Genomic DNA, 20,943 nt, shown 5'->3' on the forward strand with positions numbered 1-20,943 from the left:
GGTCACACCCTCATTTATGACAGTCTGTGATATGATCACACCAGAGCAGCACTTCAGCTACTGTAGCCACATGGCACATGAGCAGTCAGCTTAAAAGACATATTAGGATATATAGGACAGATATAACTTTCCTATCATCTAACATGCCAGCTGTTGATAAGTATATCACTGCAGTCCCTGTTTATCCTGATCAAGCTCCTTTGAAATGAAATACTTTGCCCGAAAATATTTGCCACATTTTTTAAATTCATAAATTACTGAAATAACTGTACACTTAATGTGGCCTCTGCCGCCATCATGTGGCTGCCCAGTGAAAATATGCGCTGATTCTTCAGTAATCTCATTGATTTCATATTAATCAGATAGTTTTCTTTGTCTTCCGCAGAATGCAGTTTGCATAGTACACAATACCCCAAAAAGAAAGCCATCCTTACATGCACTGGTATAGATATCTTTTGACTTCTAAGGCAGAACACATACTATTTATTTAGTTAGTACCTGCAGACATAGATTTGAACCCCTCTATCAAATACATTGATAGTGTGTGACAGTATATGAAGCATTTAGGTTGTATTACTGTCACTTTATGTTTACAATTGAATATTAGGATATTTTCCTACATTTTGGTGAGAAGAATGTATAAAAATGAATTATGCTGCAGGTTTTCTGTTGTTTGCTCTGCTCATCATTCAGTCATTTATGTTTTGGACATTGGGAGATATTTATTAGGTTTATGTTTTGGTTGAATTCAATATACGTTTCACTATAAGGCACACAGTCTGGTTTAATGTACATGATATAAGATGTATTGCACACTGTTCTATAAATCCAGACATTTGGGAGGAGGTGCCAGCAATATTGATTTGTCATGTATGTGTAATGCACTGCCTCACAGTGATGAAAATGATCTCTTAGAGCCATCTTTTGGCTAACAGAAAATTCAACATTAAGTTTGTGATCTTGAAGAAATAATTGAACGTGGTAATAATACTACTTCAGGTTATTTAACCTATAGCAGCATCTATAATAAAGACTGTTGACAAAGTGAGACATTATGAGGAAGAAGTTTATTGAGGAGCGATACAGAGACACAAAAAATAACAACTGATGCAATTCCCCAGTTTACCATTATGCCCTCTGCTAAACAATGCCATCTGACTACATCTGGAACCATTTCGTTGTTGTTCTTCAGCAGATTATATTTATTTTCTCAAACTTTCCAATTCTCTTTCTACATTTAGCTTTGGCAATACAGAATTGTAACTCATGCCGGTAAGGCAGTCTAAATTAGAGAGAAGAGAGCATTTAGTGAATAGAGACACAGAGAACGATTAAAGCGCTAGGATCCTGGATGAGGTCTTAATAGTCCACGGGTACAGTATCTCCTTATCATTACCTATATACATCAGAACACAGTTTAGGCCCACATACACAATAACAAACTGACAGAGAAGCACTTGAACATTGACAATACCACCTTAAGCTCTGATGGAGATGCTGACTGACTAGCTTCGATGGTTGTGAGAGAAGAGGAAATACGAGCGACTAGAAGAGTTGAGAAAAGAGAAAGAGCGCTAGGTTGTGATGGGCATGGAGTTGCAAGTTTCAAACCTGAGAAAAAGGCTAAATGGAAACATGTTCTTTGTTCGTTCAAGAAGGAACTTGTGTTAAGTTGTTCTTGTTTTTTTTCCGTCTCACAGGTCAGCATCTGAACCTGAGCTTAAGGCTGCAAGGGTCACAACTTGACCATTGATACAGCACAGGTGGACACCTATGACAAGGTTAAATGTATTATTGAGGCTGTTTCCATATAGAGAATACTGACGGTGCTCCTCAGCCTTGCTATGTGTGTGTGGCTGCTACTACAACACAGGAACAACTCACAAAAGTCCAACATTAAATTGACCCCCGAGGGTTTTATGATTCATCATTAACAGCTTTGACCATGAAAACAAATACAAATGAAACGTCAACAAACATGCAGACGGACAGCACATGCACACGTGTCCTCACACACTCGCACACACGTACACAGAGTTACTCTCACACAAACACGCACATACACGCACACATACTAAGATACAACTTCTGTTCCTAAGAGAACATTAAGCTGATAATTAACACTGAAGGGGGCATTATACAATAAATTAATACAATATTAAATCAAACCCAGCCTACATATAGGCAAATTAGTCCCTCCCCCGTATACATACACACAAAACACACGCACGCACACACTCTACATACAGTACACACACTCCCATGCAATAAAAGCAGCTTATGTGCCATGCTGCATTTTGGAATGAGTAGGGCAGTGCGGCTGCTGAGCATATTTTTATGTAGAAGCAGCAAGTGGCTGCCTTGATGAGGGGTTTGTGAGGAAGGGGGGGGGGTTGAGGTTCCAGGGACTGATACTGGGTAGTGGATCTGCTAAGCAAACCTGGACCACAGGCGAGCAACAAGCGCACGTACACATACACCACAATACAAGTACCATACTGTACATAGATATATGGACATCGTCACCTGGCAGGGAATTCAGGGTCAAGGGGTCAAAGACGTCAGTGTCTGCACTAAGGAGGGACCAGGACGGCAGAGCCATGGCTAGTAGAGGAGGGATGAAGTAGATGAGGGAGGGAGATAAGTGTGTGAGGAACCCATTTAGATGTTTACGGTGGGGCTTGTCTTGTGGGAGATGGCGGGGGCCGCCGGCTTGGGGTTGAAAATGAATGATAATGTGTGAGGAGAAGTGTCAGAGAACAGGACAGATAACAGATGAGACAAATGAGAAGAGAGGAGTAAATAAGACAAAAGGAGACAAGAAAAGAGACAAGATTAGTCTTCACGCAGCTTTAAGGGATGTGTGATGCTTTGTTTCAAAGTAAAAATTGTACAAACTTCTTCAATGTCTCACACAGAGTCAAATTCATCGATTTAAAGATTGTTAAAAACTAAAATGCTTAGTTAGATGAGAAGATCGATACCACTGTCACGTCTTTATTCTAAATATGAAGCTACTGCCATCAGCCGGTTAGCTTAGCTTAGCATAAAGAATGGAAACGGGGGGAAAGAATTTGCCTGGAAAGAGCTCTTCAAACAATTTGTTGAGCATTTCACTATTTTAAAAAAACACACCTCTCGTTTCATTTTTAGCTCAATATTTACAATTTGTACAACTTATACGTCATCGTGGTCACCTGCAAAACTGTTGTTGGCTGGCTTTCCATAGAAAAACAGATTCAATTTGTTGGCTGTAAAGGAATTAGCTCTTGGTCTAGTAGCAGATATAAATCACTTAATAAGAGCAGCTGAGATTTGATTCTGAGCAGAGATAGACATAAATAGAGTATGATTAATTCCAATGAGAAATTGTAGTTATATGGGTCTTAATCTTTCTTCTCTACCCTCAAAGACATCAGAAGAGCAGTTTTCTTCTTTGCATCTTCCTGACAGATAAGTTATGTGAAGGTTGCATTTACCTGGGGATGCTAGGAGGGGCCCTGTTAGGGCGGCTGGGAGCCTGAGGGCTGTCAGCACTGTTATTGAAGGGCCCCAGGGGTCCTGGGCGGTTTGGTGGTGGCGGGGCCCCTCGGGGAGCCGGGCGCTGGCCTGAGGACATCCTCCTGGGGGCAGTGGGGCTGGATGGAGGAGACCTGGAGCAGGAGAGAAGATATTGAATAATATTTAGGACAGAAAGGGTGCAGGTTGCATTTGCATGTATGATCCGTTTAATTCTAGGAACTTTACCTGCGAGCACCACCTGGACCTCCCACCCAGGAGTTGTCAACAGGAGGAGGCATGGGGACGCTGATGGTGGAGGTGGAGATATCACCAATGATGGCCAGGGCCTCCTTCAGGGCCTGGTGGGTCCTCAGCACTTCATCCCTCCTCTGGGCCTGCTCCTGGGACTCGTCCATCAAGGTATTCTGGTCACCTGCAGAGTACAGCTGGGCCAACAGCTCTGCATTGATGAAGTCCTTGACCTAGTGGCAGGAAGAGGTAGTGAAGTAGGAGTCTTTTTTTCCTTCACTCAGTGGATATCATGTCACTATTAGTACTCTAATACAGTAATATAAAAGAAAGCTGTCTTCACGGCCCATATAAATGAACAGCTGAGTGATTTTTTCTTACATTGTTGATCATGAGATGCATGATGGCTTTGGGCATGAGGTCCCGGATGCACTTGTTGACAATAGCCATGTAGGAGTCCACCAGGTTACGAATGGTTTCCACTTTACGCTCCAGCTGAGGGTCCATAGAGAAATTCTCTGTGGCGGTGGTGGTCTCACTCTCAACCTATAGAGAGAGAAAGTAGAAATACTTTTTAAACAAGGGAAGAGAGAAAATGAGAGACAGGCCTACATTTAAAAAAGATATTGGGTGCATTGTATGAATCTGACAATTTAATACAGGACGCGTACATTTTTTGTGAAATAAAACACAGGAACTCTCTGAAGTGTAAATGTTAGTAAACTAAGGAAACATTTTTCCCATTTGCCAAATGTGTATATTTCCAGTATTGCCCTGCAAAATATGTTAAAATATGTCTCAAATATTAAAAACAGGTAAAGTCAGTAAATAACAATATGTAAGGATCAGACAGAACTGGGGAACCAAAGCTAAGAAACTGTCACCCAGATGGTGACGGACAAACTGAGTGGAGGATATGAATGAGTCTGCTAACCGCCATGACTTTCTCAGGATAGACCCCGGCACGTAGGAGAGAAGATTTCCAGCTCTCCACATCATCCAGAGCGTCACAGGCCAACTCCAGGGTGCGGTTGTCCTTGTACACATTCCTAAACGACCATGACACAGGAGAATATGCTCTCATTTTACACCACCAATTAATTAAATGAACATTACAATTTGAACCAACTAAACGATTACCTATTTCAAAACATGTAGACAATGCTCCCCATTAATGCAAAAAGTGTTCAACAAAAATATATCAACTCTGACATCTGGAAGTATTGACTGTGTTAGATTATGTGCCTCCTTCCATGTGGGATGTTTTGTTGTTTAATCCTTTTTGGGGTTTCGAGCCAAGAGGGATGAAGAAACTGAATTGCCATAAAACATTTGACAGGAAGTTCTGCACCAATTACTGAAAAACACAGGCCTGATACTTAACATTTTACACAGCTTCATTATGTCATGGATAGATTACAGTCCTGTCTGGGTTTTTTCCTTTGTTTTTGTTATCATCAACCTACGATAACAACTTCAAGATCCTCAAGTAACTTGTTTTTATGATAATCCCCGGCTATAATTCACTGTCTGGTATTGTAAACAATTATTTTACACTTCTATGTACTTCTTGAACATACTAAATATAAAGAACAAACTTCTTAAACTGAGCTGTAGATGTATTAGAAATAGTTCCAGTTTGCCCAAGCCTGCAATCATGCATACATACTGATGTGCAAAATGCATAATCCGAAACATATTTCAGCCGGCACACCAGCACACAGGCCTTGGACTCTCTAACTCCATCTACTGCATAAGATTTCTGTCCAAAGTCTTGTTTTATTTGCAGCCACATGAAAAGCAGAAGTGAAAATGTTAAGATCTCCAAGCTGACCTTGACTCTGTATTGAAAATACAGAATATGTGCTTGCTGGACATAAAACTCTTCTCCACATCGCGGACCTTCAGGTTGTCCAGAGGGAGCATGTACTTCTTCTCTTTCTCCTGTGAATGAGGAAAACAGAAGGTATGGATCACAAGCACTTTTGGGACAAAAGCAGTTCGCCCTGTTTCTTATTTGCACGAATTCCTGTGCAATGAAATTATTGCCAATTGTGCAAGAATATGTCCACGAGAGAAAGGTGAAATCAGGTTTTTCAAAAAGGGGGAGAGGGGGAAAGCAAAGAAAAAAGGGGGTGACAGAAGGGAGGAGGAATGGGGGAGACACGAGAGTGGGAGGTAGGGGGAGAGTGTGTGGAGAAGGGGGAAGCAGAAACAGAGAAAGAAGAGGGAGAAGGAGAGCACATGTGGAAGTCATTACAGTGCGGGTCAAGACACAGTCGTTCTTCACGGTGCGTTTTGCCAGGGAGAGCTGGTAGCTAAAGGCTGAGTAAACTAAGTAAGGTGGGGAAAATGCAGATCTACGTGAGCGCTGGAGGGCCAGTTGCTCAAACACAATGCTTCTCCTCGGAGGTAGAAGCTGAAGCACAGCTGTATCACATTCAAAGAGGGCCTGTGACGGATGCTTAGGTTGATGAAACTCTGCTCTTCACTTTTACACTCCATCCTAGCCTCCATCTTTCTTAACGCTCTGTCTTTTTTTCTTTTATCCCTCCCCCTCTATATTCTCTCAATATTTTTTCTTTCCATTCCAGAGGGGCCCACTTCCTGCCTGATTTTTTTTTTTTAAGGAAGAAGGAGGGAGAGAGAGCGAGAGAGGGAGAGATTAAATGACAGCCTGGCGTTAAAACTCAACATCTGGTAGTGCTTAGCAGCACACAGAGAACCAGGGAAGGAGGGAGAAGTTAAAGAGACGGCGGGCGAAGGAGGAGGAGGAGAGACCGAGAAGAAGGAACACATAAGTGGATTTGCAAAAGATTTGCAGAAGAAAGCCCACATCTGGTCTGAAGGTCCGGGAAGAGGTGGTAGATGGTCGCAGGTAAGACTTAAATAGGATGAAGAGAGAACCAAAAAGACAAGACAAGAAAACTCTGCAGACTCTTCGGTGTTGTATTCCCCAAGGGGTCACTACGGCCCAAATATGGTCACATGGGTCTCCTCCCTCTTCCTCTCTCTTCCTCACTCACTTACTCCCCCCCTCCCCCCCTCCGCCCCCCCCCCCCCCCCGGTCTCTCTCTTTCCCTCTTTTTTGTAATACCCCCTCCCTGAACGTGCAGCCAGTCTGTCCCAGTCGTCTGAGCGAATATGCCACGTCAAGGCTGGATACTCTTCATGGCCGGCGTGACCAAAATGGACCGCGAGGGGACCCAGAGCTCAAACCTCTACCAAAACAAATAAACACGCCAAGAGACGAGCACCAAAAAGGCCGGTGGAAGGCGCCAAACACGGATGAGGCAAATCGCAGTTTTGAGGGGTTTTTCGATAGACGGGATCGTTGCTGCCAAAATGGAGAGGGGCGAAGGGAGGGCACGGACGACAGAGCCGCCCGCGAGCATCTGGAATGGCAGAAAACAGCACACAGGGCCCGGCCCTTGACTCCGGCTCCGTCCACCCAGTGTTCAGACTACCTGTTCATTATCATACTGGTGTACAGTAGTCTGCACATTGGTTAGACTGGGCATGGACCTTCTTCTGTCAGTCTGTCTTTCTGTGTCACTCTCTTTGTCTCTCTGTTGGCATTTCAAGATGTGTGTTGTATTTGCATCTGTTCTTTCTGTCTCACCCTTTGCTTTTTTTTCATCTATTCATAATCTGTATTGTTCATCTGTATTTTGTCCTAAGTGCATTCTAACACTCGGCACTTTCTTTTTGGAATAAACATACATCACACATTTTCAACAATAACTGAAGATTTGACAACGTGCCGTGAAAAAAAAAACGTGTGATAGAATCAAAATTTTGAGCAAGAGCGATAAAAGACTTAAAGTCAAAACTCACAAAATGGCGAGCTCACATAATTTATAGTATGAATGAGTAAGTGTGCAGGCTGCTAGGCTGGTGCTCTGATGAAAATGTGGTCCCCTGGAAGGGGGAGGAGCGAGTGTGGCTGCAAAGCATCCAGGAATGAGGGCCAATCAATCAAGTGGAGTTTGAAAAAATACAGTCAGACACCTCCAGTGAAGTTATTTCAGTGGGTGGCCAAAATGGAGTTGGACGATTTAAGGCAAAGGACGCCGACGTGAACTAAACTGCTGTGGTGTCAAATAACTGCAAAGGGCTGGTAGAAAAAGTGTTCTGCAGATGGTGCAAGAGCCCCAGTGCACAAAGAATATATGTGCACACTGGTCCATTAAATGAGTGTTATTCTATTTAGGTAAGCTCTTGTGTCGTTCGTCTGTGGGGAAATTGAAACTTTCATAACTGTTGCATGTGTAACATTACGCATTATATCGGGACAAAACAGCGACTCAGTGTCCTTAAGTGATAGCTGCTTATGAAGTTGAAGGTTTAGGATATTGATATTTAATAGAGGGGTTTCTCTCTGCCGAAGTATTGGAGGCTGATGTTTGGATTTAAAACTTGTGATTTTCCTGCCAAGAATGCGAGCAGTTCCAAAGTAACTGCCAACCACAGGAGTGAGGAGGGTGTGCGAGTGTGTGTGTGTGTGTGTATCCACGAGTGTGCACGTGCATGCGTATGCGTATGTGACTATAGAAAGTTCATGGGGTGTAAAACAGAAATATACAAGGCGAAGCCAGTGGAGTCTATAATTTCCTACATTACCGCACTAACGTATCAAATGACATTCTGTAGACGCAGTGCTGTGCGGCCCATGTGCTCTCTGAGGGCTGAGTATGCGTTCATTTATTTTGGGTGTCTGTGATAGTGAACATTTGGTTGGGATTGGGGCTGTTCCAAATTCTCCGAGGAGAAGTGAATGCCTGGACTCCAAGTGGAAAGAGATGGGGAGGCAAGAAAGAGAGAAAAGAAGGGAAACTCAGAGACAAAGGGAAAGATGAATGGAATGACAAGAACCATGGCCACACTCTCAGTCTTCACATATGTAAGAGGGACTCTTCAACAAAGGCTAAATGCTCACAAAGAGTGAGTTAATTGACCCACATTAAGGTGGAACCCCATCCATTCTATAATCCAGTCGGGAGAGAAGACCAATGTCTCCATCAATTGTTCCTTTTGCACAAATACAAATTGTACTTTGTTGTATTTCTCTTTGAACTGTACCCTGGTAAGATACTAAGAAAGGTCCAATAATGAAACAACAATGCAGCAACAACACCAACTGGCTGAAGGAGTTGCAGTGTGTCTGCCTATCTACACTTGCTGTGCAGAATAACCTCCAACCTGTACAGCAGGCACAGACAGGCAGATAGACATCAGCCCGCCTAATGAGCCAGCAGGACGGACCAAATGCTGCAGAACGGCACAAATGGTGTGCTTTCCTCCAAAACCAGTATGCTGTTGTTGGTCTTTACGATGTATTATCAATGATAATGGAAATAAAAAATGATAAAATTCATCCACGAGATCCAAGTTATTTATCTACCATGTGTATGAATTTAATTCCTGCTTCCATTCAGCTAAACATCAGATTGTAATCCATTGGTTTTAGTTGATTTGTTTTTGTTTTTGTTAAATACATAAAGAGCAATTCCACAGAGAATGTTTTTCACATTTTCTCAATCATTTTCACACTCTAAAGTAACTTCCTTACCACCAGGACACATTCATAGCAAACATAGAACTGGGACATATTATCTGACCTCTTATTGTATCCTCATCCTGATCTGAGCATCAAGGTCATAAATATGAACTCACTAACTCCAGAGGGAAATATCTCTTTATGTCTCTTTAGCTGCTAAATACTCTGAGCTGAAAGACCATAAAATGCTTTGTAAAGCCAAGGTGGGACTGCAGAGTCAGGGAAAATTCTCTGTGGATTTGTTATTACGAGCGACCCCCTTCACTTTAAGAGTGATTTGATCCGTTGGCATTCTAAAAAATATTGCTGCTCTGCTCACCTCGTCATCCTTAAACCAGGAGAAGCTCTCGGCAGTCAGCACAAACCAGTACTCCTTGGCTCCTCCCTTCATGATGCTGATGTTGTTGATGGTCAGCCAGCCTTTGCGAATGACCTGAGTGGAGGGTACGATCAGAAAGTCAAAAATTGCTGTAATGTAAAATTAACAATTAAAAAAAAGTAAATTAAAGAAAATAAAAACTCAAAAACTAAAGAAAAAAAAGAGGATGACAGGAGCTCTTCATCTGTAAAGATCAACTCACTCGCCTCTAAAACAACAACTTAATTCAACACATCCTGGCTAAAGCTAGCCAAAATGAATCTGTGCAGGTAATCGATGCATGATTTGCGATGAAATGTGCGTGGAGGTCAGGTCAGGTTAGGTGTGTCATTGTGTTGTTGTGACTCACTCGGAGCCGAGCATGTGACTGTGTGTCAGTGCAGTCTCATTCAAGGAAACGTGTTCACAATGCTTCAAGCAGAGGCCAGTGTTAGCTTGTTAAGTGACCATTGTGTAAGTGCTTCAAGCACACAATAAAGCACGTCAACTGTGTTAGGTGTATTAACCCTACAAGCCTACAGAAACAGGCCTGTGGGCACAGTGCCAAGTGATTATTAGGTTAGATTATTGTCAGTCTTGCACCGCCTAAGACTCACTAAGGAGGTTACCCAAATCATTACAAAGCCTTTCTGTCATAGGCAAACATTAGAGGGCTGTTTAGTGCCTCGATCTCACAGAAATCATTCTCACACTTTTAGTCTTAGAAATAATATATTAACTGCCAAAACCAAGGAGATTTTTTGTTTCTATTTTTCTAGTTGGCAACCCCTTGTAGTCTTCGGGCGCTGGTGGGTGGAGGAGGTGTTAGAGAGTTAACAGCTAGAGAGTAAACTCTTACAATCAGGCCTGATGCTGGAGGAGAAGAGGCCTGCAACAGAATGTGGGGGATTTAGAAACCTTGAGGCACTAAAAAATGGTAGCTTTTCTAGTGCAACTTGTATTTAAGAAAATGCCTCTGCCCAACAGTCGCTTACACAACCAATTTGGAATTCTTGAACCCATCAAGAGCGGAAAACCCCCAAAAAAGACAGGTTCTAAAGCAGTGGTGCTGGAGAGCACCACCCAATGGGCAGAAGTGTTATTGCAGGCACAAATGACAATGCAAACCATAACCCACAATGAGTGATACTCACCAACAGACACCCATAAGAGGGCAGCTGAGATTCTCACTAAGGGATGGGGATGAAATGCAAAGTGGCACCTTGATGACACAGGAAGGGTTTAAACAAAGGGAAATGTCTCAACAACAACAACACCAGTGATGATGGTGGCATAAAGTAATAGAACCCAATGGGATTCTTTTAATGAGACAAAATCATAAAACCAAATAAGCAAAACAAGCCACTGTACACAACTGGTGCCCCACTAAAGATAATACACCATGCATGGCTAAAATATAAAATAATAATAACAAACTCAAAGAGAACATAAGGCTAAAATGTATAAAACATCAAATGTGTGCAATGCAAAGGATTTACTCAAATGAAAGAGTATCTTGGATCAGATTTCTATCATCTCTCTCTGCAGTAGCCATCCTGCTGCTGTGTGGGTGTGCAGTACTCCCTTGACCTTGTGTGCTCTGCTGTTTGTGTGACATACAAGACATGACAAATGCTTACCTGATTTACGGCTGAACTCTGGCTCTTATTGGTCTGACTGCTCCGCTGCTGCGCACTGCAGAAACAACAAAACCGAGATGGCAGGAGAGACAGGGTGAATGTAGAGGAGAGAGAATGAGGGAAAACATCACAGGGGCGAAATGAAATCATCTAAACATTTGTTCATAATGATCTGTCATGGTGGAGCCAAGCTAATAGATGGAGTCTTTACTTAGCAAAGCCAATGAAGTCTTCGTGGTTAGTGTTGATGTATGAGAGCTGGATGTCTATCAACAGCAGAACCTGCAACAACACAAAACATTTAGCATGAAGCGAGTCATTCTTGAAGGAACATAGTAGTTTAACATGTTGGGAAAGACTCTTATTTGCTGAGAGTTAGATAAGAAAATTAAAACCACTCTTGTGTATGTGCGCTAAATATGTAGCTGTAGCTAGTAGCTAGTTAGCTTAGCATAAAGACTGGGAGCAGGGGAAAACAGCTAGCTTGTCTCTATCTGGCATAAAACCCCAATGTGTTGTTTTTACAACTAGCTTTGTTGAACAGATTAAACAAAGATATAAAATGTTAATTAGTGAGCTTTAGAGATGCTGGTATGTGGAGCTTGCTATTTTCTGACAGAACCACGCTAGCTGTTTCTGTTTCCAGTTGTTGTGCTAAGCTACGCTAACCAGCTGCAGGTGGAAGCTTTATATTGTACGGACATGACAGTGGCATTGATCTTCTTCAAAATTTCCCAAAACTATTTCTTTAAATCTATTACGTTATACAGAATGTGTATTAACAGTAATCTTTTTGGTTAATTGGTAACTTGTTTATAATTCTATCACAATACAATGACAGATACGGGTATAAAACTGCCTACTGAGATACGTGCGCATACCTGCCACAGACCTTCCCTCATAAACAAATGTGTAGAGCCATAATTGCAAACTAACGTTTGCTAATGTTCGAGTGTTACCTGGTCCTTGGCCCGACCCTCTCTGTCTCGGATATGTGAAGTCACGATTCTCTCTGTTTCCTCGCGCAGCATGGGGAAGCACTCCAGCTGAAAACACATGTTACAGATTATCACTCACTCCACGCAATGAGGAATATGGAATAACGAATAGTAAAAAATAGAACTCAGAAATAACAGTGAGCTTATTTTTCATTTTTCTTTCTTTCATTATTCCATCTTTCCTTCCTGTTAGCCTCCAGACTTTCAAATCCCCCATAAACCACATGAGCTACCTTGTTGGAGCACTGGCGCACAGTGTTGATCAGTTCCTGGATGACCATGTCCACACACTTGACGCAGGGTCCCTTCAGCTTTATGACCTGCTTCTTCACAATTGCCTCAAACGCCATGTCTGGAGTGAAAAGTCCAGTCCTGACACCCACCAAGAGGAGGAGGAAAAAAAGGTATAATTGTGATGAAACATATATTCTGTGGTAGTCTGAGTGCAAAAACATTTATTGATGTGTTAAAAAACAGTCATGGATAGATATTATAGATATTAGACCAGCGATTGTTGTTGAAGGGACTTCAGGCTAAAATGTGGTGTTACTTTAAATGTCAGATTTCTTGCTTGGGTGGCAATTCTTTTGGCTGTGGTGGCTAACCGCTGCTGAACCAATATAGCAACACACAGAGAGGCTGGACAGAACATAATAAGGACGATAGGCTGTTTACAAATTTCCATCCAAACCGTGTAATTTCAGGTTTTTACCAAATTTAAAGATCTGTATTTTTACTTGTTATGATGTTTACCACATCAACGTTAATATATGTGACTCTCTTTAGGCGGTGAATTCATTAATTTATACCTTTATAATGCTAACGGGCAGTGGTAGCATCACTGGTAGGTATATCTCAAATGTTTGAAGGAATGTTGTGCCTTTTGGGTAAAAGCTGATGAAGCTGTGGTGCAACGCAGGGAGTGTAGAAAATGAAAAATGTTTTTTTTAGTTTGGTAGATTCATTTCTACCTGATACCGTGGATGTTTTTGATGGCATAACTGATCTCACGACGCATCTCCTTCTCATCACACTCCATCTGAAGGGAACAGAGAGGAGTTTAGACAGCAGATACAGAGAACAGAGTTATTTAACTGTAAAAAAATGAGAGATTAAAAATGTATAAGGATTATAAGAAGAAAAAAGAGAAATTTGTACTATCAATGTGTTGATAATAGTGAAGCTATTTAGGGCTCATTCACTAAAAAAATCACAAGAGAGGACATTATAAGGTGTGTATAGAGAGGAAATAGAAATGCTAAATATATAATTTAGTTTTATATTCAGCCTTCAAGACTGAGTTTGAATGTGTTGAAATGAGATTTTAAAAAAGTCATTAGTTGAGCTGCACTTTCTTTTGCTTAAGGAATTTTATAGAGCTGAGTGTCATAGTCTTCGTACAGGACGGGACAGGCAGATGACTGCAGGTGCCATAGCTACCTTTGAGTACAATGAGGTCATAAACTGGGAAGTTGGGAGTTTTAGCAACCTGGGAAGAGTGTACATTTTACATTTAAAAAATGATACATGATGGGATTCCAGTTAGTTCAATATATATAAGCCAACAAATCTTCAAATTTGAAAAAAAAGATATATTTATTTGAAAGAGGTCAAATAATTGTACCCAAGTAGATTATTTCATTTGTTTTAGTTTTTTGCAGTGTGCCATCTTCCTCTATGTGCAACATGTCACCTTGACCAGCTCAAAGGGGAAACGCTCGTGGAAGATGCGGTTGATTTTCGCTCCACCAGACAGCTCCACTGTGTCCACCTGATCCCCTGAGCCCTCAATCCTTTTCTCAAAGTCCACAGAGAACTGCTGCACCATCCTGAAAACACAACAATGAAAAAGAAAAGCACGATAAATAAAAGACCAGCAGCGACTTCTAACGTCTAAAATAAGAGCGGATAAGCAATGCGGGCCATGAGAGAAAGTAATCTCTGCCTGAGGTCAGACCTTTTGTAGGAAACTTAGCTTTTATCAACAAAGTCTCAAGTAAATGCTGTTGTTGTGAGAAAATGGGGGCACTGACTGCAACAGCTGCTTGGTTTTGCGGGATGGGTCATCAGGTCGGTATCCCCGGTATTCCTCGGCCTCCTTGTCCAGATCCAACAGCTGGGACTGCAGCTTGCTGCGGAAAGCTGGCAGGGTGTCCCGGATGTGGTTGGTCAATTGCTGTGGAGACACAAAGCCAGCAAAATGAAACAAATTATAATCACATGGGAGTCAATCAGTAGATTATGTTATTGGCATTTTGGCTGTACAGTGATTTACCAATAAAGACTGTAACCGCAGATAATGTATAACACAGCAGAGAAAATATGGAGTGCCTGTCTGAGTGAAATTATAAATTATTAGGAGCTGAACTAGAAAGAGTGAGTGCATTTTCCACGTACTGACACCCACACTGATGTGCCATACAATGGAAGAGGGAGAAAGAAAAAAAACACGGCCGCCCTCTTATTAATTATGTAAAGTGCATGTGGGAAAGCACCGGGAGTAAATCTATGATCACCTCGTTGAGCACTCTCTGCAGTCGTGGGGTGCCCATTTTCTCAGCCATGTGCCTGTATGATGAGTGGGACAAGAAGAACTTCCTCTCAGCCTCCAGCGCTGCCTTGATATCTTTCTTCCCATCGATGTCCTTTTGACTGCGATTCACCACTCCAATATAACCTGGGAATCAATAAACATGGACACAAATTGAGAGAAATGATGAATGTTAATCCCGGGAGATAGAGGCAGCGTTACCAACGAGAGAGACAAACAGAAAGACAAGCGGTGAAGAGAAAGGAGGCAGAACAAGAACAGAGTTATTGGACAATGTGATAAAGAGCACAGTGAGAGACTTTGAGAGTGTTACAAGAAGAAAAAGCAAGTACAAGAGCCAAAGTGATTCTGGCTTGCATAGCTCACTGTACTGTCACACACCTCTTCGCAGCGGCAGCAACTTGTTCTCCAATATTTCTCGGGCATCTGTGCCCTCGTCCATCAAATCCAGTTTGGTGATTACTCCAATAGTCCTCAGACCTAGAAAATGGGTTAAAAAGAGGGAGGAAGATTGTAATGGGAATTTAGAAATGCTTGTTGGAAGTTAAAGGAACTATTTTCATAATCGTTTAATGGCTTGGGTCACTTTTCTGAGTAAACATGCAACATTTGCTAGTAGCATCTTCTTAAATGGGAGCTTTTGTTCTCTTTTATATCATTGTAAATTGAATATATTTGCGTTTTGGATTGTTGTTGAGCACTTTAAAGACCTTTGCCCAGTTCCAATGCAGCTTTACATCTATCTTTTCCTTTCCTTTATTCCTTCCCTCTTTCGTACTTCTTTCTTTACTCCCATTTAATTCTGCTTCCGCCACGTCATCCTTTCCAAGCATCTTTGGCTGTTACCATCACATCTCTCTGTTCCCTTCTATATTCTTCCATCTCACTCTTCTTGTCTGGTATTATTCATCCCTCCCACAAGGTTGCTTTGTCCAACACCTCCTGTTCGTAGCTAATTCATCCTCCTCTCCTGTGTCCTCCTGTCTGAAGGTCAAACTTCTTGAGCATTAAATTGATTACTTTCTTACCCTTCCTCATTATCCCACTTCCACTGTCTGTTTTTCCTTCGCGTCACCCTCTTCTGTGTTTTTTTAATTCCACCCATCTCTTTCTGATTTTCATTCTCCTCTCTCCTCATTTATCTTTTGATGCTCTCCTTATTCTTCTTTTCTCCTTTCTCTCAGCCCCTCGTTTCTAATAATAATGTGACGCTTGATCGACCCCTGTAGGGAAGAGAACCAGGCACTAAGCACCATCCCTGCAGCTGATGGAGATTAGATGTCTTGTTAAGGTCAGTTTCACTAACCACAAGGCCTCCTTTTACGTGCTTCATTCACTTCCATTCAACATCCCACATCTGACTTAAAGCCTCCTTCACTCCCAAAATCCTTTCCATGCCCTCGTGCCCTCGTCTTACCCTGTGGATCGACATCCTTCGCCAGTTTGAGAGCATCAGAGTTGGCCAGGTCAGAGTTGGCCGGAGTGACAGCCAGGATCAAGCAGCTCTCTCTGGTGATGAACTGCATGATCATGTCCCGGATCTGCTGCTCGATGTCTGCGGGTTGATCTCCAACCGGCACCTTAGTGATCCCCGGCAGGTCGATGAGCGTCAGGTTCAGCACTGCACGGACACAGAAATGCAATATAAAAAGAACCGGCCATACCTGTGAGACATTTCTGTAGCCTGTTGTTAGTCAATCTTCAGAAGTTACTTAGTTATTCCCTTTACTTTGCCTCCTACAGCAGGAACAATTTGAAATCAAATTAGAACTATTGGCCCTATTTTCCAACTGAAGTAAAACATCCAAAAAATTAAAATTAAAATAAGAAAAAATAAGATAAGATAAGAAAAGATAAGATCAAATTAAATTAAATTAAATTAAAATTAAAATTCTAAACAACTCACATAATCAGTTTTATTTTGAATGGAGCTCAATTCAAATTCTCTTAAATTCAAGGCTCTGGTTATAAAGTACAGTATTCACTTTTATAATGCAAACAATCTAAGGACATCAGTATAAGTATAGCATCAGTATAACATTAGCATAGCATCAGCATAGCATCAGTATAGCGTTGAATATTAAAATACCACATTTAGCCGTATTAACTCAGAAACTTAAAGGAATATGTTAAGCTGCCTCCCTTAAACTCCTCAATAACATAGAAATGAATTAATGTACTGTATAATTATTTTGCTAGCGAAACCACATTCTAGTGTTTCTAGTGACCCAGTTTTTAAAAACATTTTCTGCCAGCTAATAAAGCGAAAGTATGATGACTCACAGCTTGTCACAATATACCTTAATTCAAAAGTGTTATTGTGTGCTGTTACTTGACAGTGAAAGGAAGGGAGATGAGCTTCGCACCGTGAGGGGAGTAAACACGCAGGTTGATGGGGACGGGTGATATGCCTCTGTTGGCCCCTGTGACGCGGTCCGTCTCGGCCTCGATCTCTGTGCGAACCTCATCGAAGTCTGTGAACTTCTTCCCTTTGCAATGGAGGAATTCAGCCCATTCTGAGAGAATGAAAATGAAGATATAAAACTGGGATTAGTGGTGGCTGTGCTGCATGTGTCTGAGAGAAAAAGAAAGCCAGTGTGAGAGGGAAAAAAAGCCAGGAAAAAAAAAACAGTACCATTTAAAAATGGGCAGAGGGGGAGGCTGCATATGTGTGTATGTGCGTGTATGTGCGCATGCTAGCATGTGTGGGTGTGTAAATGTGTGTGCGCCCACCTGCAGTGGCGCTGATAAGCTGCAGAACCAGGGGCCTGCGGGTGACAATACCAGATCCACGGGGCAGAAAGTCCCTGAGGAAAGACCAATCAAAACTCATTATATCAAACCACAGTTGATGTAGACATTTCCCAAAGACTATACGGATAGCTATTGGTGTACTGATCATTTCATCTTGAGGCTTTTTTCCCTCGGAACTCTTGAAGGGAAAATATATTATAATTACACCCTATATGCAAGTTACTGTAGACCTGTCAGTGTCACTCATCTGGTATGTTATACGCCAATTCAACGTACTCTGAGTGGAATAGGGGCCATTTTAAAACACAGTCACTCCTGCAGCTTTCAGCTGCTGCTGCTGCTGCTGCTGCTGCAACAACCAAGTTCTCCAACAGCACAGAACAATGTGACCTGCTAAACATCAGGTCAAAATGAAGAGCTGCATTGCTGACAAGAAGCGCTCTCATTTAAAAACGATGACTTCACCATTTCCTGAGGGGTTCCACACCAACTCGTTTCTGTGTGTGTGTGTGTGTGTGTGTGTGTATGTGTGAATGTGTATGCACACAACTGACAGCCATCACGGCCACCTCCTATGCTAGAGGTCTGCTCCAAGAAAACCTTATTAACACATATCGACCCTCGGAGCTCTCTCAAGTGGGATGAGTTAAAAAAAAAAGACCATGCAGCCCACTGCTTGTCCATTCAGCACGGTGCAGAGACAGTACTGGACAGATGGACCATTACTCAGCATCACGACTCTCAATGAGGGCTGGAACAGGAAAAATCTATTCATCCATCTGGAACTGCAAACATGCATGTTACAACTGCTCAAGAAAGGAACTACTCGGTCACACTGAAGACAATCTAGCTAATGTTGCACTTCCACGAAATTGGGGAACATGTGAGCCCCAGATTTAAAAAATCCTGGTAAATATTGAAGCATCAGAGGATGAGACATTCATGATAAAGCTCCAAAAACGCTGGATCCATTTACTATACTGCAACTCAATAGCATATTTCATTAGAAATTCCCTGCTCTCATCTTTCAAAATCAATACCCCCAGTTTGTAAACACATTTCTTTCTGTTAAATATGTTTCGTCTACAGCCTAAATCAGATGAAATCATCAGAATTACCTACTCAGATGTTGCAAAACTTCCTCCAGAATCACAGAGGACATTAAACAGCAGATTTCACAGGTTGGGTACAGTGTTCTCCATGGCGAGCAAACTGACCTTTATGTGTAAGATCAGAGTGACCCTTTCATTTTTTATATATTATATCAACTGGCACAAACACTGCACAGCAAAAAAAAGAAATGCTACAATAAATGAGTCAATTTAGAGAGGTAGTTTTTCAGCAAATTTCTGATATTAAACTAGCAATCAATTAAAATGTGCGATGCATGGGCTATAAGGCAAAAAAGGTTCTTGCAGCAGACATAAGCGCATCATATTCTCGCAAATGGGCAGTTGTTGTGGGAAGTGGCTGTGTTTCTGATCTATCTTTTATCTAAAATAAACACTTGAATTTCTGTTATCAACAGAATCACACTCCTTGTTGTTGAATGCTTTATCCTTATCTTGAAAAACAATATCAAATTAAATGCATCCGCTCATAATTTATTTGTTGTGGGTGACCAAAATCCAGGGCAAGATGATGAATATTCATGTATGTTTTCAGGAGTGGGAGCTGACATGTACAGCAGGATGGTGTTTTAAAATGGTTTCATGCAGTGAGATGTCTCTGCACAATCTGCATTTCGGATCGGACAAAGAACGTGACAGTGTCATTTTTTAAGGAGACAAACGGCATTTGAATGCCCTCCAAACGAGGAAGAGGTGGATATTTCTAGGACCTTGGAAGTAGCCTGACTGCAGTTGGTACTGATTGGACTGAAATCCCTAAGGTGCTGCTGTAACCCAAATACTGCTTCCCTCCTCTGTCAGTAGCCACAGGACAGTGTTGACAGTGGACAGTTTGTGTCTATAAAAACATAATAATACTACACGTAACATAATTAAAAGGCATCATCAAAAGGTGCAGCAGCTGTGACTTAAAGCTGGGGAAAGATGGTTTGAACTCTGCACAGAGATTGGCTCCATAGGCCTCTTATGTCATCCTCAAGGTTAACCGGAGAAGGGATTATCCTATTTCTGGTGGTCAATTTTACCTGCCTACAAAGTTCTCCAGCACAGAGCTCTTCCCTGCACTCTGACCACCGACCACTGCGATCTGCGGCAGGTCCAGGTTGCAGGCCTGGCCGATGAAGCTGAAGGCATCCTGCAGCTTGTTGACCAGCGGGATCAGGTCCTCCATGCCACGGTTTCCCATGGTGCCTTTAGACGGGTGGACTCGGGATCAGCGAATGAAAATGGAGAGAGAGAGAGAGGAGGGGAGGGGGGGATGTGGCGCTGCTATATTAGTCCGGGATACCGCGGTGCTTGTTGATGGAGGCTAGTCATCTAGCCGCGCATTGCCCCGAGCCAAGCGAGGGTCGGACCGACTGTGGAAGCAGAGGAGAGAGAGAGAGACACCAAGAGAGAGAGAGAGCGAGAGAGAGAGAGATGTGCAGAGAAAAGATATGAACAGACAGGAACAGACAATTGCGCAGTTGCTCAACACAACCACCATAACCTCCCTCTCTCTCTCTCTCTCTCTCTCTCTCTCTCCCCTTGCACACATACAAACACACACATACACAGCGAGCGGCACGAAGCATATACTTTCAAGGGCATTTGGTGAGTGGAGCTTCATAGGCTCCGTATACAGTGTCATTGAACAAACCCGTGCCCTCCAGAATCCACAAATCACACGCGAACAGCGCGTAATAAAGGCGAAAACAACGCATCGTTCGCAGGGTGCAGATAGACGTTGACACACAGTATAAAATAGTGTCGTCTGAAAATATATCACAGCAACCATCACATATTTTAGTGCGCTGTTGTGAGCCTACCCCGCCTCAGGATTCCCTCAGTGTTTTCGGTGTCCGATGGTCCCGGTCGCTGTCCAGTGCTGAAACGACGCGCAGATCGGGCAGCAACGACAAGTGACGAGACCCTGGACGATTATACAAGCGCCACCTGCTATGGCAGTGCATCAGCTTGATCTCAAATTCCTGTGCATTAATTGTGTTCGCCTGTGGGCTTGGTTCCGGTCGGCTGAATGTCAGAGCGGTCTCATCCCAAACACAAATTCGCCTTTGACAGATTAATCATTTTTTTTCCCCCCTCTCTCTCTCTCTCCTCTGTTCCGCGGTGTAATTGCGAAGCTGCGCCTTCGCTCTTACACCATATCGACGCGGCGGAGGACCAATGAAAAGCGCGGGATTGGAGACGAGGCAGAGCAAC

At 42.5% G+C, this 20,943-nt stretch overlaps 1 protein-coding gene across 1 annotated transcript; it reads right to left on the minus strand.

The window, feature by feature from the left end:
- Positions 1 to 2,669: 2,669 nt before the first annotated feature.
- Positions 2,670 to 19,927, minus strand: dnm3b (dynamin 3b; the record flags this gene model as incomplete). Its single annotated transcript, XM_079172729.1, has 20 exons — positions 2,670 to 2,712; positions 3,480 to 3,653; positions 3,748 to 3,983; positions 4,132 to 4,296; positions 4,685 to 4,799; positions 5,585 to 5,694; positions 9,630 to 9,743; positions 11,309 to 11,363; positions 11,520 to 11,590; positions 12,268 to 12,354; positions 12,540 to 12,678; positions 13,278 to 13,345; positions 14,000 to 14,135; positions 14,340 to 14,482; positions 14,823 to 14,983; positions 15,239 to 15,337; positions 16,275 to 16,478; positions 17,224 to 17,373; positions 17,591 to 17,664; positions 19,767 to 19,927. The coding sequence occupies 20 exons, from the start codon at positions 19,925 to 19,927 to the stop codon at positions 2,670 to 2,672; spliced, it is 2,505 nt and encodes an 834-aa protein (XP_079028855.1).
- Between the last annotated feature and the right edge of the window lie 1,016 nt (positions 19,928 to 20,943).

The sequence above is a fragment of the Pholis gunnellus genome, assembly GCF_910591455.1.
Source record: "Pholis gunnellus genome assembly, chromosome: 14".
Taxonomy (NCBI): Eukaryota; Metazoa; Chordata; class Actinopteri; order Perciformes; family Pholidae; genus Pholis; species Pholis gunnellus.